Source organism: Gymnoscopelus braueri, assembly GCF_963280865.1.
Source record: "Gymnoscopelus braueri genome assembly, chromosome: 13".
NCBI lineage: Eukaryota > Metazoa > Chordata > Actinopteri > Myctophiformes > Myctophidae > Gymnoscopelus > Gymnoscopelus braueri.
The window spans coordinates 21,859,722-21,876,557 of NC_137615.1; the positions used below are offsets into that span (position 1 = coordinate 21,859,722).

The following is a 16,836-nucleotide window of genomic DNA, read 5'->3' on the forward strand; positions in this document are numbered from 1 at the left end:
ATTGCCTCTCTCTCTCTCTCTGGGTATCACACAGACCGCAGCCATCATTAGAGAGCCCACGCCTGACCACGAGTTCCATTACTCTAAGCCAGGGGTTCACAACCTTCTCTGGATTAAGGCCCACTTGGAGATCTTGAAAGCGTTTGGAGCCCAGAGCCCACCCATCTGACTACTTAACCCAGAGCCCACCCATCTGACTACTTAACCCAGAGCCCACCCATCTGACTACTTAACCCAGAGCCCACCCATCTGACTACTTAACCCCAGAGCCCACCCATCTGACTACTTAACCCAGAGCCCACCCATCTGACTACTTAACCCAGAGCCCACCCATCTGACTACTTAACCCAGAGCCCACCCATCTGACTACTTAACCCAGAGCCCACCCATCTGACTACTGAACCCAGAGCCCACCCATCTGACTACTGAACCCAGAGCCCACCCATCTGACTACTGAACCCAGAGCCCACCCATCTGACTACTGAACCCAGAGCCCACCCATCTGACTACTGAACCCAGAGCCCACCCATCTGACTACTTAACCCAGAGCCCACCCATCTGACTACTTAACCCAGAGCCCACCCATCTGACTACTTAACCCGGTAGCCGTGTTAACCCATTCAGACCGGGAACGCATCGCTGTGTCATTTTTAGATTTCTTTGGCTATTCAAAAATAGCAGATCTACAAGCTCATAGCGCGGCACCGAGTGCCGCGCTATGAGCTTGTAGATCTGCTATTTTTTTTTATCTTGGAACTTTGGGCAAATCTTTGAATATATATTTTTTAAAGAGAACATTTGTAACTCAAATCTTTGCTTCTGGGGGGTTCTACAAAATGTCTTCTAAATCCGAAAGGCGGTTACACACCGGCGAATATGCGAATATACGCAAAATTCGGACTCGTTCCGAATAATTAAAAGTCTATTTTTCCGCTCCGCGAAACTGATGTGTAAGCTTGCATTGACTTTATAAGGTTTTTAAAAAAAACGTATTATTCGCATGAAAAAAATCGCCCCGGTGTGTAAGGACCTTAATAGTTTTTAGGAAAAAAAACGTATGTTGCCATAATATCAGTGGTTATCAAAAGTGTATTTGGCCGTGGACCCCCATATCAAAATGTTTTGTTCCAGGGACCCCCAGAAGTTGTAGCAGAGTTAAAAATGTTCGCTTTAACAATGTATATATTCAAAGATTTGCACGCTATGAGCTTGTATATCTGCTATTTTTGAATAGCCAAATAAATCTAAAAATGACACACAGATGCGTTCCCGGTCTTTAAAGGGTTAAGTGGCCAGATGGGTGCGCCGCATGCATTTTAGAGCATGTTTATTTTAATGATCAACCAATCGATTGCGTTCCGGCTTGGATCAATGGAACTAACTAACTATCTTCAACCTTATCTTCATATAATTGGTCCTCTCTAATGCTCATTATAAGATATAAGGCACCATTTCCATCGACTCGCTCTGTATCTCAGTAGTGGACTGTAGGACAGTTCAGAGACCTGCCTACCAATGACATCACCAAACTACAGGCTTTCTCTTCGTGGATAAGTTAACATGCTATAATTCATTGTTATTTGCATTAAAACAAAAGGAAAGAAAGTTTAAAATCTAGTTTGAAATGATCAAATCTGCCTATCGATGACGTCACTGGTAGGCAGATCTCTTAAAGGGATAGTTCACCCCCAAAATGACTTTTTTTCCCCAGATTGATTAGTCATCTTATGGAGACTTGAATTCATGGGTATTTTTTTGTTTTTGTCGCTTTCCTATAAGCCAATAATTTGATGACGGCAGTGGTTCCGGTCTCCTTTGTGTCTCCTACCGGAACCACTGCCTACCGGTCCGCTGGTCATCAAATGATTGGCTTAGGAATGCGACAAAAACAAAAAAATATCCATGAATTCAAGTCTTCATGGTCTGACTAATCGATAGAAAAAAAGTATTTTTGGGGGTGAACTATCCCTTTAAGTGTCCCACCACAGCCCTCTTCTTCTGAGACAGAAATGGTGCCATCTTATAATGAACATTATTGAGGAGCTATTGAAGATACAGTATAGGTTGAAAATGAGTGAAGTGCTCCTTTAACCCTTTAAGACCGGGAACGCATCTGTGTGTCAATTTTAGATTTCTTTGTGCTATTCAAAAATAGCAGATCTACAAGCTCATAGCGCGGCACCGAGTGCCGCGCTATGAGCTTGTAGATCTGCTATTTTTTTTTCAATCTGGGCAAATCTTTGAATACATGTATACATTTTAAAGTGAACATTTTTACTCCGATCTGTGCGTCTGGGGGTCCCTAGAACAACATATTTTGAGATGGGGGTCCGCGGCCAAAAACATATCATTTTGGGGGTCGTTTACATGGAAAAGTTGGAGCACCACTGATATAGCAACATAAACGTTTTTTTAAAACGTTTGTAGAATATAATATTCAAAGATTTGCACAAATGTTTCACGATTTTCCGTGCTATGAGCTTGTAGATCTGTTATTTTTTGAATAGCCAAAGAAATCTTTAAATGACACAGATGAGTTCCGGGTCTTAACGTCTTCCACCACTGGCCAGTCCACCACAGGTTGGGAGTCGTTGCTCTATAAGCATATTATGCCTGACGACGCATGAGCCCCAGCTGGCCCCCAAGACCATCAGCTCTCCGGGAATCCCGTCGGCACGAGACAGACAGGATGAACTGTAGCATGCTCTCCTCCATGCTGCTGGTGGAAGGCGAAGGCTGCTGTCAGTGCGGTCACTAGTCACAGCCTTCTGTCCTGCAAAGATGTTGTCTTGGAAACAGATTTGCTGCCTTTACAGTCCATGCACCGCGGTCTACGGATAGCCGATACTCATGTTTTTTCTCTTTCGATCGCACCTTAAATGCTCTCTGCAGTTCCACTAACTCTCTCGCTCAGAATCAGATCTCAAATAAAAATGTGGAAATGTTTTGGTTATTATTTAGTTTTTCCTGCAGTTAAATGAGGTGAGGGTTAGATCGGTTATGGTTAGGGGATACGGAATGTGTGTGTGTGTGTGTGTGTGTGTGTGTGTGTGTGTGTGTGTGTGTGGGGGTGTGTGTGTGTGTGTGTGTGTGTGTGTGTGTGTGTGTGTGTGTGTGTGTGTGTGTGTGTGTGTGTGTGTGTGTGCGTGTGTGTGTGTGCGTGTGCGTGCGTGCGACGTGCGTGCACGCTCATCAGGGCATATCACAGCTCCTCCTATATCTATAACACACATCGTCGCTGTCGGGCGGCAACTCTTTATGTCCCACAGACAGACCACTTTCAGCATGGTGTCCATATTTCAAAAATAGCTCATTTAGAAGATCTACAAGCTCTATGCAGCGCAGTACATTGTGAGCTTGTAGATCGACTGTTTTCGATACTTTTGCGTGACTCTTGTCAAGTATAAAATAGGGCAGTGGTTCTCAACCAGTGGTCCGGGGACCACCAGTGGTCCTTGAGGGGGTTCCAGGGGGTCCCCAGCCAAATTAATAGTTAGAAACCAAATGGACCCTTATGTGTCTGTAACTCTGAGAGTGTACAAATGGAACCAAATGGACGGGTCCATTTGGTTCCATTTGTACACTCTCAGAGTTAAATGAACACTAATGGTGATGATACAGTGTAGACTGGGACTCCCAAGAAATCAAAATGGTTGAGTCCCTGGCACATCTTTTCAAATGGGGGGTCCGTGGGCTAATATGTGTCAATTTGGGGGTCCTTGACGCGAAAAAAGGTTGAAAACCACTGAAATAGGGCATTCATTTGTGGGGAAAAAAACAACACGAAAAGATGAAAATATGGAGATGCAAAGGTTTTGGACCCGCAGCGAGGACATGCTGGGGGTTGGCGGTGTCAGCCCACAGATGACAGTGGTGATTGATCCTGGTGCAGGGGGATAAGTGCCCGTGCACCGCTGAGCACACAGGTCTGCTGAAACTCAGCCAGGCGGAAAATTAGAAATCTCTTCATCCCTGGTCCATTTGAAATCCGATATCTCCCATCTTCCCCCTTGTGCAGGCACTCCCCTCTCTCCGCCAATAAATCAGTAATTAAATGATGTGTGTGGACGAGTGCGGTGTGTACACGGGTGCCAGGTGCGCGTCTCTGCGGGATTAGCCCGGGACGACGCTGTGATGGGGTTATAGGATGTTCAAAGGGGTCACCGGCTATCCTGCCCACACACACACACACACACACACACACACACACACACACACACACATACACACACACACACACACACGCACACACACACACACACACACACACACACACGCAGTCACGCACACACACACACACACAGTCACGCACACACGCACACGCACACGCACACACACACACACACACACACACACACACACACACACACACACACACACACACACACACACACACACACACACACACACACACACACACGCGCGCGCGCGCACACACACACAGAGAGCTGTTTATATTGGTACGATGGGGGCGCTAGGTAATGTTATGGTGCCCCAGATACCAAATCAAATGCAGGTTTTGGATAAACCCCTGAGCACTGCACTTGACCTCCGGGGATGATCAGAAATACTTGTTCAGTTCAGTTCAAAGGAAGGTGAAAACATGCATCTTTTCTCATTGCTGTGCAGTGGTGGAAAGTACTTTTACTCAAGTACTGTACTTTTATTTTGTATTTTTTACTTTACTGGAGTATTTCCAATTTTCTGTACTTTTACATCTCAGAGGCAGATATTGTACTTTTACTCCACTACATCTCAGAGGAAAATATAGATTTTTTTTTTTGTTAGTTTGTAGATTTTGATTATTATTACAAAACATACAGTACATTAACCACTTCAGCCCTATTATATACTTTGGCTATTTGAAAATAGCAGAAAATAGCATACAACACATTGCGATGCTATGTGACGCTATGCGTTGCGAGTGCTGTGAGCTTGTAGATCTCTTTTTTTATATACATTTCTTCATTTGAAAACTTGTGAAATGGGACTTTCTGCATATCGAGTTCTTTTACTTACTTACTTTTACACTTACTCAAGTACATTTTTAACACAGGACTTTTACTTGTAACAGAGTATTTGTGTGCTGCGGCACTGAAACCTTTACTTAAGTAAGAGATGCGAGTACCGTACGTCTTCCATCACCATCACTGATGGCTGTGTTGTTGCTGTGTTGTGTCCAGGTACGTCGTCCCAGCTAGGCAACCCCCTCCTGGCATCCCTGCCTGTCCCGGGACGGCCGCTACAGCCTCAGCTCGACCTCAAACACTTCCTTCCCTTCCGCCTCAACGGGTCCTCCCCCCTCAGCCTCTTCCCCAACTTTAACACGGTGAGTCAGACGCACACACACACGCACGCACGCACGCACGCACGCACGCACGCACGCACGCACGCACGCACGCACGCACGCACGCACGCACGCACGCACGCACGCACGCACGCACGCACGCACGCACGCACGCACGCACGCACGCACGCACGCACGCACACACGCACACACACACACACACACACACACACACACACACACACACACAGGCAAGTGGTCAGAGGTTCCAGCAGGTCCCCCGGGCAAAATGTGTTGATATGGCATCAAGATCAGTTTAACCACTTTAACCCCACTGTATATACATTGGCTATTTAACAATAGCCGGTCCCATCCCTCACGTATGACATGAGAGCAAAATGGCCGTCGTGTGAATTATGATCAATGCCGAGAGGTCCAGTTTCTCGTCGCAACACACACAACACGTTGTGAGCTTGTAGATCGGCTATTTTCAGTGCACGTCACCCGTCTCGTGCGCAACTACGGTATGACTCTGGCTTCTATCTGTTGCTAGGGTTGCCAACCGTCCCCTGAAATACGGAATAGTCACTTATTTGGAGACTAAAAGTCGTGTCCCTTATTGAACTGATAAGGGACACACGTTGTTCCTTATTTTTGGGAATCAATCAATGACACACATCTTCCGAGTTCAAACAGCTCATATACATATAATACATATAAAACAGGTTGTTAAACACTTAGACTGACCTGAGTTGTCTCTGTTCTTGGACCGCTTTTTTTCTGTCCACACCAAATCTCTTTGCCAAAAATAGCCAATCTGCAAGCTCACATTTTTGGCTAATGTTCCCGTATTTGAATTTCAGGTGGTTGGCAACTCTATCTGTTGCAGAGTTCAAACTGGGGGCCTTGTCCAGTTAGAGGACAGTCTCTGACTACTTTACTACCCTGCTGAAAACGGTTTAAAGCCTGAACGCCACTGCTTTGAACATTCTTGCCCTGACAATCCAAGCAAGGTCTACCGTACCGTTGTCATCTGCATGGAACTGGTCTAGGGGACCGACCGCTCATTTCAGTATCAGCGTTTTCACAGATGAAACCCCCGCTAGCATTTCATTTTTTCAGTCAGCAGTAAGCCACCATTTCCAAGCAGCGTGGCTCAGATGCTTACCTGCCTCTGTGTCTAGAATTAAAAGCTTGTTTCTTTGATCTCTGCTTACCGACAGTATGCCCATTGTCATTGTGTGTGTGTGTGTGTGTGTGCTTCTGATGTCTTTGATCCTTCTTTTACAGTGCGTGTGTGTGTGTGTGTGTGTGTGTGTGTGTGTGTGTGTGTGTGTGTGTGTGTGTGTGTGTGTGTGTGTGTGTGTGTGTGTGTGTGTGTGTGTGTGTGTGTGTGTGTGTGTGTGTGTGTGTGTGCGTGTGTGTGTGCGTGTAGGAGTGTTTATATGTTTGTAACGTGCGTGCGTGTGTGAGTGTGTGTGTGTGTGTGTGTGTGTGTGTGTGTGCACCTCTTCGCCCAGTCTTTGTGAAACCATCTCAAGTTCCTCTATCTGTAAATGAAACATAAGCCCAACGCACTCTCTCTATCTCTCTCTCTCTCTCTCTCTCTCTCTCTCTCTCTCTCTCTCTCTCTCTCTCTCTCTCTCTCTCTCTCTCTCTCTCTCTCTCTCTCTGTCCAGCATACATTTTACACCTCTTCAAATGGGAGTGAAATAAAAGGGGGGGTAGCAGCATAAGAGAGAAAAGACGCAGGTTCCCCACAGAGACGTATACTGTAGCCCACGCTGGGGTCTTACGGCGGCAGAGGGGTGAAGCGGAACGGGCGGGCGGAGGAGATATGCACGTGTGCTGCTGTATGATGTGGTGGGGCTCCAGCCCCGCGGCATGTGAAACGCCATCCGTTTGTTCTCTGTGTGCCCACCCACCGGTTGGAGTCCAGGGGTCAGCTGCAGTTACTGGCCTCTGGAAAACCCAGCCACAAAGCCAGCCTGGACGGCAGCCAGCAGCTCCTCACTATCATGAAGAAGTCGTCGATGTCGAGTGGAAACCGTGTAGCCTGGAAACCGGACTAATCTGCCAGAGTTAAAATATATATGTATTGGTCTGGCCATGCCAGGCTAGAAACCTAATTCAACCCATTGAGACCTGATGCCGATTCTACAAATGTCTTCTGAATCCCAACATTATTCTGAAAAGACATAGATTTCTATATCAGTGGTTCTCAGACTATTTCATGTCAAGGACCCCAAGAATGATATGTATTTGGCCACGGACACCCATCTCAAAATATTTCGTTCCAGGGACCCCCAGAAGCAAAGATTTTAGTTAAAAAGGTTCGCTTTAAAACTATATATATTCAAAGATTTGCACACATTTTCATGATTTTTCAAAAATAGCAGATCTACAAACTCGTACTGTGCCGCGCTACGAGCTTGTAGATCTGCTATTTTTTAATAGCTTAAGTGTAAAATAATGCTTTTTAGCTCAAATCAAAAAATTACACAGATGCGTTCCCCAGGTCTTAATGGGTGAAGTTGTGAAAATAGCCTATCTACAAGTTCACAATGCGTTGCGTCGCGATGCGTTGTGAGCTTATTAGATCTGCTGTTTTCACTACTTTTGTGAGACACTCTTGTGATACAAGGTTTCTGCCCGACACCAACGAAGTAGTACTGTTGTCATGGTGTTTTTAGGGACTCTTGAATAATAAATAAATAAGGTCCCAGGTGTAAATAAATTTCACCTGGGATGATAAATAAATCCTGTGTGTTCATTTAAACCTGGCTGAGAGTATACAAAAATAACCAAATGGACACTTTAACTCTGCGTTAAAGGTGGATAAATGAACACTGAGGATTGTGCTGTGTAAGTTGTTTAACTATAATGCTGCTCTACCACACTCTGTTGATGCTGATCATTATTATGTAGAAGTGAGGCAAAAACTAACAGCACTCCAGCACCAAACATTATACAACATTCTTTTAAGTGTAATGCCATATTATGTAGTTTACACAACCAGCTTTTTTAACCCCTTAAGCTCAAGCTGGAATCTGCTATTTTTTAACAGCCAACGCAAAAATCCAAACTGACACAGATGCTTTCCAGGTTTTAAAGGGTTAAAGCAAAATGACACTGCAAGGTGTGGGTTGTGTAGTTACTGTACCTTGCCATGAACAAACTCCCAATATATTCGCTCCATTGATGAAAACATTTATAATCCAAAATAGTCTCCCCTATTGACTTACATTGCACAGTGAAATAGGACTTTTAACACACAAATGAATGCAAACAAAACTTTGTGATGATTTTACTATTTGAATTTGAAAGAATACAGATGCAGACTGTGTTCGTCACTGCGTGTGTAAGAAACAACGATAGTGCCTAGTATTAACAAAGACTGATGCTTCGGGTCTGTTTATACATTGGCAGAATCCACTTTGCTTTTTTGGTGTGTTAAAAAAGTGACTTTGAGTGCTAGCTGTTTCACCGTGCAGTAACTCAATGGGGAGACTATTTTTGGATGATGGATTTTTTAATCAACAGAGCAACTATTGAAGATATCTCACCAATATTTGGAGTCACATCATGGCAAGGCAACTTAACAACCCAAACCTCTGCCAAGGTGTAATTAACTTTAATCATGATGCAAACACTCATTTCACTTCCTTTCTCATTTTAATATGGTTTAATATGTATTTTTTTATGCGTATTTTTTCCCTCAAACAAAAACACACGTTCCCTATTAGCAGCAGTTATTTCGACATGGATTAATAATGATTTCAACCAGCTAGTTGAGAAGCCGCAGAGACCATGCTATTCAGCGTGCCATTCTCTGAACAGAATGCAGCACCTGGAAGAACGTGGAAACGCTCTTCCGCCCAGAATGCAGAAATGATGATAACTATAGAGGAGAGAAACATGTCAAATCAGGGTTTGCTTCAGACTCAGGAGGGAGATGATTAGTCTCCATAACACATAGTGTGACTGTGCAGCTGTGGCATTAATCACAAAGCCCATTCAGTAGGGAGCACCAGGTTCTCTTAGCCCCTGATAAGACTCACGTTGTTCTGGGCGTGTGCAGGGGAGAGAAGATGAATGCACCTGTCTCCGAAACTAAATAGCCTCCAGTTTTCATCCTGTCCTCTCTTACCCTCCTTCTCTCTCTATACCTCTATCCCCCCCACCCCCCTCTCTCTCTGTGTCTCTGCACCTTCCCTTGCTGAAACTCCATCATGGACTCAGCCTCTCCTTGTGCTGGATAGCTTCTGTCTGCACCAGGCTGGAAGGAAGGAGCGGCGGAGACAATAGACGCATTCATAGCAGTCGGTTGGGGATGGCTGCGGACAGACAATGTGCACATTCTTCTGTTCCTAAAACAAATAGTTGTGTGCAGCCTGCCCTGCTAAGGTGGTCAGAGGGCAGGAGGAGTGTGGGGTGGGGGGGGGGTGGACGGTGTGTGTGAGTTGCGTGTGGTGGGGGTGCCGGCTGTCCGAGGTCCAGGCTTTGGCTTGTGAAGGGAAAGGTCGGTTTGTTCCCCAAGGTGGACTTGGAGTTGTTTAAGAAGCCACACTGAGGCAGCGGAGGCAGGGTTACCTCCCAGGGGAGAGCTCTACCTACAGCGGAGAGGTTTGAGTGTCAGGTGTGTTTATGTTCCCTATCACACCTGGCCTTGAGGAATCCTGGGTAAACAAACTCTGCCTTCAAACAGGAGTCACCTGTCTGGGACGACGGAGGGGGGGGGGGGGGGGGGGGGGGGGGGGGGGGCTTGCGGTTGAGGACTGAGGATGATTCGGGCATTGTTCAGGCTTGCGTCTCAGACAGAAAGGCAGCGCCAGCCACTACACTATATGCGTTGCGTCGGCATTCACTGGAACAGCACCAGCGCAGATCTGGTTACGCCAAGCGTGGCAGTCTGACTGCAGAGTGACTGTACTGTACCCCTCCGCCCGCAACCCCCCCGCCCCCCCCACCCCCCACCTCCGGAATTGAGGAGCGGGCCCACTACCAACCTGGAGAGGAGGGCTCCAGGAGGGGACTATTAGCTTACATGTGATACGCCGCTGATGGCTGCATGCATTGACGTTAGCTGTCAGCGTGGCGCAGTGCGGATCGCCCTAGCGCAGTGGTTCTCAACCTGTGGGCCGGGGCCCACCGGTTGGCCGTGAGGATATCGCAAGTGGGCTCCACTACTAATTGGCGAAACTGCAATTTAATGATAACATAACGTTAACATTAACACAAATAAACATGCCCTTAAAAAATGCACGTTGCCCACCCGTCTGACCACTTAACCTTTTAGGGTGCCGTGTCAAGTGGTCAGATGGGTGGGCTTCGAACGCTTTAAAGAGTTGGTGCCATGGTTTTGCACGTTTTCTGTTTTTCATGTGTCTATGAGGTTGAAAGAACTTCATTAAGCTCCCTGGTGGTGTTTTTATGGTGTTTTATGTCTTCTCTGACTATTTTGAGTTTCTACCTGGAGGCTGAAACCTTGAGGGTCAAACGTGCCAATAGAAAAACAGCCCTTTAGTGACATAGTAAAAATATACCCTCCCCCTCATTATCATAACACAACAGGTGTGGGCATGAGGAGGAGGAGGGACTAGGACAGGTGGGTGGTGCTAAGGTGGTGGAGGAGATGCTAAGGTGAGAACCAGGTATAGTTAATGAACTGGAGGCGTGTCCACAGAAAAACATAATTTTAACACTTTCTGTACACTTTTTTTGAAAAAAAATCTTCCTCCTAGTTTAACCATAATACCTGATGATTATGTTTTAGGGGGGGGAATCACTGAAAATCATGGCACCCCGTCTTTCAAGATTTTCAAGTGGGCCCTGATCTAGAAAAGGTGGAGAACCAGTGGCCTAACAGACACGATCACTGTGGCCTCACTTCCCTCCCCTCGGCTGTTTATAGAATGCTGTCTGGGGGGACTTTCTGAGGTCTTCATCCAGACTGCTGAAACCATATTTATCATACCGTCTGGCCATAGTCGCACTCCGGAACCACCTCCATGTACTGCAGCTTGCAATGTATCATAATCTCTCACAGAGACACATTCCTGGAATCACAGTGGGGCTCTGACTGTATCAAGCCCTTTTTTATACTTGTGTTGCTGCAGCGAAAATAGGCGATCTACAAGATCTGCAAGCGCTGCGACGCGCTGTGGCCTTGTAGATTGGCTATAAAAGCAGACATTAGCGTCTCTAAGTTGGGCGTGAGAGAGAAATGTGCTACGCGCAGTTGTGTTTCACGCCCAACGGCTGCAGCAGAGCTCTGAGGCGGTGGGGTGTGTTAGCTCAGTGGTTCTCAAACCTTTTCAGATCAAGGTCCATTATTTATTGGGCGTTTGAGCCACGGACCAGCATTTGATGAGATTTAGACTCTCAGACCCAAGACTTAGAATAGTTTATTATCGTTGGATACGATTTTGTCCACAATTCCATGCTGTAATGATGTGGTACCTGAGAGATAACAGGCAAACGTTGATCAAAATAACAATTCTTTAGTTAAATAATGCAGATGTTTAACATGTTTAACATGTTTAATTTAACTCTTGAGAGCGTAAAACTCTTGAGAGTGTAAAACTCTTGAGAGCGTAAAATGAAACCAAATGGACCCTTACGGGTCCATTTGGTTTCATTTTATGCTCTCAAGAGTTAAAGATCTATAAGGGTATATTTCGTTACTAACTGTCCATCATTTAGCTGGGGACCACCTGGAACCCCCTCAAGGACCACTGGTGGTCCCCGGACCGCTGGTTGAGAACCACTGTGTTAGCTGACTACCACATACTCATAACATCCCTGGTTGGAATCTGGCTGGAGACCTATGTTCCTTGTCTTCCCTCTCTTTGCCTTTGGTTTCCTGTCTCTCAGTCTCTACTGTCCTGTATATAAATAAAACTGCCCAAAACAGTGATTCTGAACCTTTTTTGGATCAGGGCCCACTTGAAATTATTGAAAGTGCTCGCGGCCGTTTGCATTTTCAGAGCATGTTTGTTTTAATGATCATTCAATCGACTGTGTGCCGACTTGGATCAATGGAACGCAGTATGCTTTAAGCTGACATTTTTTTCTACACTATTATAATGTTTTATATTAATGCCATACAGCATGAAAATCTTAGTCTTTTGCCAATTATTTGGGGGTCCCCATAACATCGGCAATTTCTGAAAGCACCAGCTGAATGAAACAGCCTCTCGACCTCACCGCGCGCCACTTCAGTTCATTTCCCCTCTCTCTCTTGTGAGGATCATTTGTGTTTCACATCATCACATGACATCGAATTTTTGAAATGTGAACTTTTGCGGGAACATGTGTGGCCCGTTTGGTACCATTTGTAAACTCTCAGAGCAGCATACAGTAGGTGGATGGATGGTGACAGTGTTTGCTTGCTGTGTCCTAGATGGACCCGGTGCAGAAGGCGGTGATCAATCACACGTTCGGTGTCCCTCAGCCCCTCAAGAAGAAACAGATTATTTCCTGTAACATCTGCCACCTGCGCTTCAACTCCACGGTAAGAACACATGTGTTTAGGCTGGCTTTTTAGGTGTGTGTGTTACGCTAAGAAAGACTGTGTACCTACTGTACAATACCTTGTGTAGTCATTTTATTTTTGTATGCATCTAAAACTCTGCAACTTTCTTTAATGTCTGTATATTCCAGCTGTGTGTGCATGCGTGTCTGTCTGTCTGTCTGTGTGTGTGTGTGTGTGTGTGTGTGTGTGTGTGTGTGTGTGTGTGTGTGTGTGTGTGTGTGTGTGTGTGTGTGTGTGTGTGTGTGTGTGTGTGTGTGTGTGTGTTGTTTGGGTGTGAGGGATTAGACAGCAGGGAGGGCAGCGTTTATCTGTGCAGGACAGAAACAATCAGTAGCACCAGCGGGGAGCCCCAGTTTCAGCATCTCCGCGTTCCATTTACCCTACACACACACACACACACACACACACACACACACACACACACACGCATGCACGCACACGCACCTGCACACACACACACACACACACACACACACACACACACACACACACACACACACACACACACACACACACACACACACACACAAATGCACATGCGCAGGCACACATACATACATACATACATACACACACACACACACACACACACACACACACACACACACACACACACACACACACACACACACACACACACACACACACACACACACACACACACACACAAATGCACGCACACACACGCACGCACACACGTACGCGCACACACACACACACACACACACACACACACACACACACTCACGCACACACGCACAAATGCACATGCGCAGGCACACACACAAATGCACACACACACACACGCACACACACACACAAATGCACACGCACAGTCGCACACGCACACAAATGCACACATACACGCGTGTACGCGCACACACACACACACACACACACACACACACACACACACACACACACACACACACACAGTTGACTGTACTACTGTACACAATGTATGTTCCTTTAACTCTGAGAGTGTGTCACAAATGTGACCAAATGGACCTCTAAGGGAGGGTCTACAAACACACTATAAGTTACAAATGGATAAATTAATATTTAGGATTTCACTGGCTCCTGACTTGCTAGGAACACTGACAATGTACTCGTAAGGGTCTGTTTAGAGCTATATCGAGTACATTATGTCACTTTTATACATACAGTAATAATAACGATATCGCTTTTATATTGTGACAATACAATTATACAGTCCCAGAGGTTGGTGTAATTGAGTTTCATGGATTTCTTGTTTTTATTAGTGCAATCATTGTTTAGCTACTGCAGTGAAAATATGCATGACAACAATGCTGACCATCACTTTTGATACTTAATTAATTTCTTTTATACGCGCTTCCCGTTCGTTACATAACAAACTTGTAATAAAGCGATGCGATAAACAAGACATATGTGTCGCTCTGTAGCCCCCCTGCGTAATTACGAGGCGAGCGATCAATCAGGATTTCCCTATTAAGGAGCTGGTATGTTTTTCTGTAGTCATGCCCGGGAGGCAGTGATGTGATAACCGATGCTCATTTGACACGTTCGTTCTCTCTCTCTCTCTCCGTCTCCTGTGAGACCTAGTTGGATAGAGAGGATGGTATAGCTGAGAGGGAGCTAGCAGGATTTGTCTCGTCACGCTAATCTCCGCAGCCTTTTCACGGCAGATCAGTCGGCTGATGTGGTGAGGTGCTCAAAGTTGGTGTTTACAGATGCGGCCTTGACGGGCCTGGGTTATTTATAATGCCCTGCTACAACACACCATTAAGTCTGTTAACCCATTGAGACCGGGGACGCATCATCGTGTCATTTTAAGATTTCTTTGGGCTATTCAAAAATAGCTGATATACAAGCTCATAGCGCGGCACCAAGCTATGATCTTGTAGATCTGCATTTTTTTTTTAAATCATGAATATTTTTGCAAATCATTGAATATATATATATTTTTTAAGCGAAATTTTTTACTTAAATCTTTGCTTCTGAGGGTCCCTGAAATTTTTTTGAGAACCACTGATTATAGCAACATAAGTTTTTTCAAAAAAGTGTTAGGATTTAGAAGACATTTGGAGAATCCCCAGAAGCAAAGATTTGAGTTACAAATGTTCGCTTTAAAAAATGATATATTCAAAGATTTGCACACATTTTCATGATTTTTTCAAAAAAATTGCAGATCTACAAGCTCATAGCGCGGCACTCGGTGTCTCGCTGTGAGCTTGTATATCTGCACATTTTTTATTAGCCAAAAGATTACACAGATGCGTTCCTGGTCGTAATGGGTTAATGTGGATTCTGCCTCCTGCCCAACTGTACGACAAGCCTGGTGTTTGGTGTTTGCTTAGACTCTCTCTCTCTGTTTAGTAATACATGAGAAATGTGGGGGAGAGGAGTGATATAATTATCATTGGCAGCGAGCATGTGTGTCTGTGTGTTGGTGCTTGTGCCTGCATACGCCTGTCCCTTTGTGCATCATGGAGTATCTGTAATATCGTAATAGTGTTTATCAGCATACGATCACAGCGGATGCTGACATCTATTCATTGCGTTGGTGATGTTCAACCACAATTGTTTCACACTGTAAGGAGATGGTCTCTTGGTGTTTGCAGCATCTGTGAGCCATTTATTGTACATATTTATTCCCCCTTCACAGGAAAGACACTCTAAGTCGTTTAGTAGCTACTTCAAGATTAATCTGACTTCACTTAATAAGCAGCAACCAGGGCTGGACAATTAACCGAAAATATATGGAAACTGATAAAATAAAAAATTGATAGCCAATAATCGACTTTGCACATCTACTGTAGGTTTAAAAGAATAATCAAGGGGGCGCCGATGGCCTAGTGGTTAAGGCGCATTCTGTTTCCTAGGCTGTGTGTTTTCCACTTACTGTTGATTTCATTGGATATCATTGGTCATCTGACCAGTTTCATTGGATTTCATTGGATTAAATCGACAGGAAGTGGAAAACATACAGCCTATAGGAAACAGGTGAATACAGGCTGACAGTGAGGCGGAGGTTCGATTCCTGAGACTGACGGGCTTTGCTGTCGGTCTCCCTGTCTCCCTGTTTCCTTTCACTGTACTATCCAATAAAGGCAGAACATTTAAATTTAAAAAAAAAATATATATCGTTTATGCTTAAACAAAAAAACAAGAAAGCCATTTAATAATAGGGGGCCGCAAGCTAGAGCTTATGGCTTTTTGGGGGGTCCTTGGCATGAACAATTTTGGGAACCCCTGTTCTAATAAGATGTATGTAGCATTCCCTGTGAGTGAATAAGTTCAGCTCCAAGCCACAGTATTCACCATCTGAAAAACACAAAATCAACACTTTCCAATATAAAAGTAATTCCTTAAAGATATTGTGGCACTTGTTTGAAGGGAAGCCGGTAACGCAAACATTCGATACACCAAGTGATTAAACTTGTAGAGCCATGAACGATGAACTTATAGTAACACACATAATTAACACATCCTTTTCCAAAATAAATTGTATATATTAGATCTGGACTACAAACTAATTCTTCAATGTGTTTGGACAGCCTTAGCTTGGGCTGGTCTGAGAGGCACAGTAATTCAACCAAGGCAGTAATAATCCTAACTTCTAACTTTCAGACAGATGATGCTAGGGCTAGGCGATATGACTTCAAATACTGTAATATCACGATTATTTCACTTAATATGTATTTACTTTTGCCTCGGTTACGATTAATGAATGAACATTTTCAAGTTCATTTTTTAAGTTCATGACGCGAACATTTTTGTACACCACCATTGTACAATGAAGTATAATAATACAGAGTTCAGTGGTTCATTTTTTTTGTGTCGATTCGTTGGAAGTGGTCAAACTTCCAACGACAGTAGTTGCGGGGGGTTTTGCATAGCGTTCCCTGATTTTCCTTAGCATGCTGCTTAGCAAACATCTTAAAGAGGGGAGCCATTAACGCCAAGTTTAACTGTATTCCATTTGTTGCAATAAATGGTTAAATCTACTTCGACGTGAGTGTTCCTGACT

The 16,836-nt window shown here is 44.8% G+C and overlaps 2 protein-coding genes across 3 annotated transcripts in view; both read left to right on the top strand.

The window, feature by feature from the left end:
* The window catches only part of rab5c (RAB5C, member RAS oncogene family), a 202,375-nt gene extending 190,405 nt beyond the window's left edge, over nt 1-11,970 (top strand). The window contains exon 6 of the mRNA XM_080445982.1: nt 11,960-11,970. The gene's annotated coding sequence lies outside the window, so the exon portion shown is untranslated. The remainder of the gene's footprint in view (nt 1-11,959) is intronic.
* znf385c (zinc finger protein 385C) overlaps nt 1-16,836 on the top strand; it is a 164,680-nt gene that overhangs the window by 130,319 nt on the left and 17,525 nt on the right. For both annotated transcript variants that reach the window (XM_080445976.1, XM_080445977.1), the window contains 2 exons: nt 5,184-5,329; nt 12,693-12,803. In XM_080445976.1, the coding sequence (XP_080302102.1) occupies nt 5,184-5,329; nt 12,693-12,803 (257 nt within the window). The remainder of the gene's footprint in view (nt 1-5,183; nt 5,330-12,692; nt 12,804-16,836) is intronic.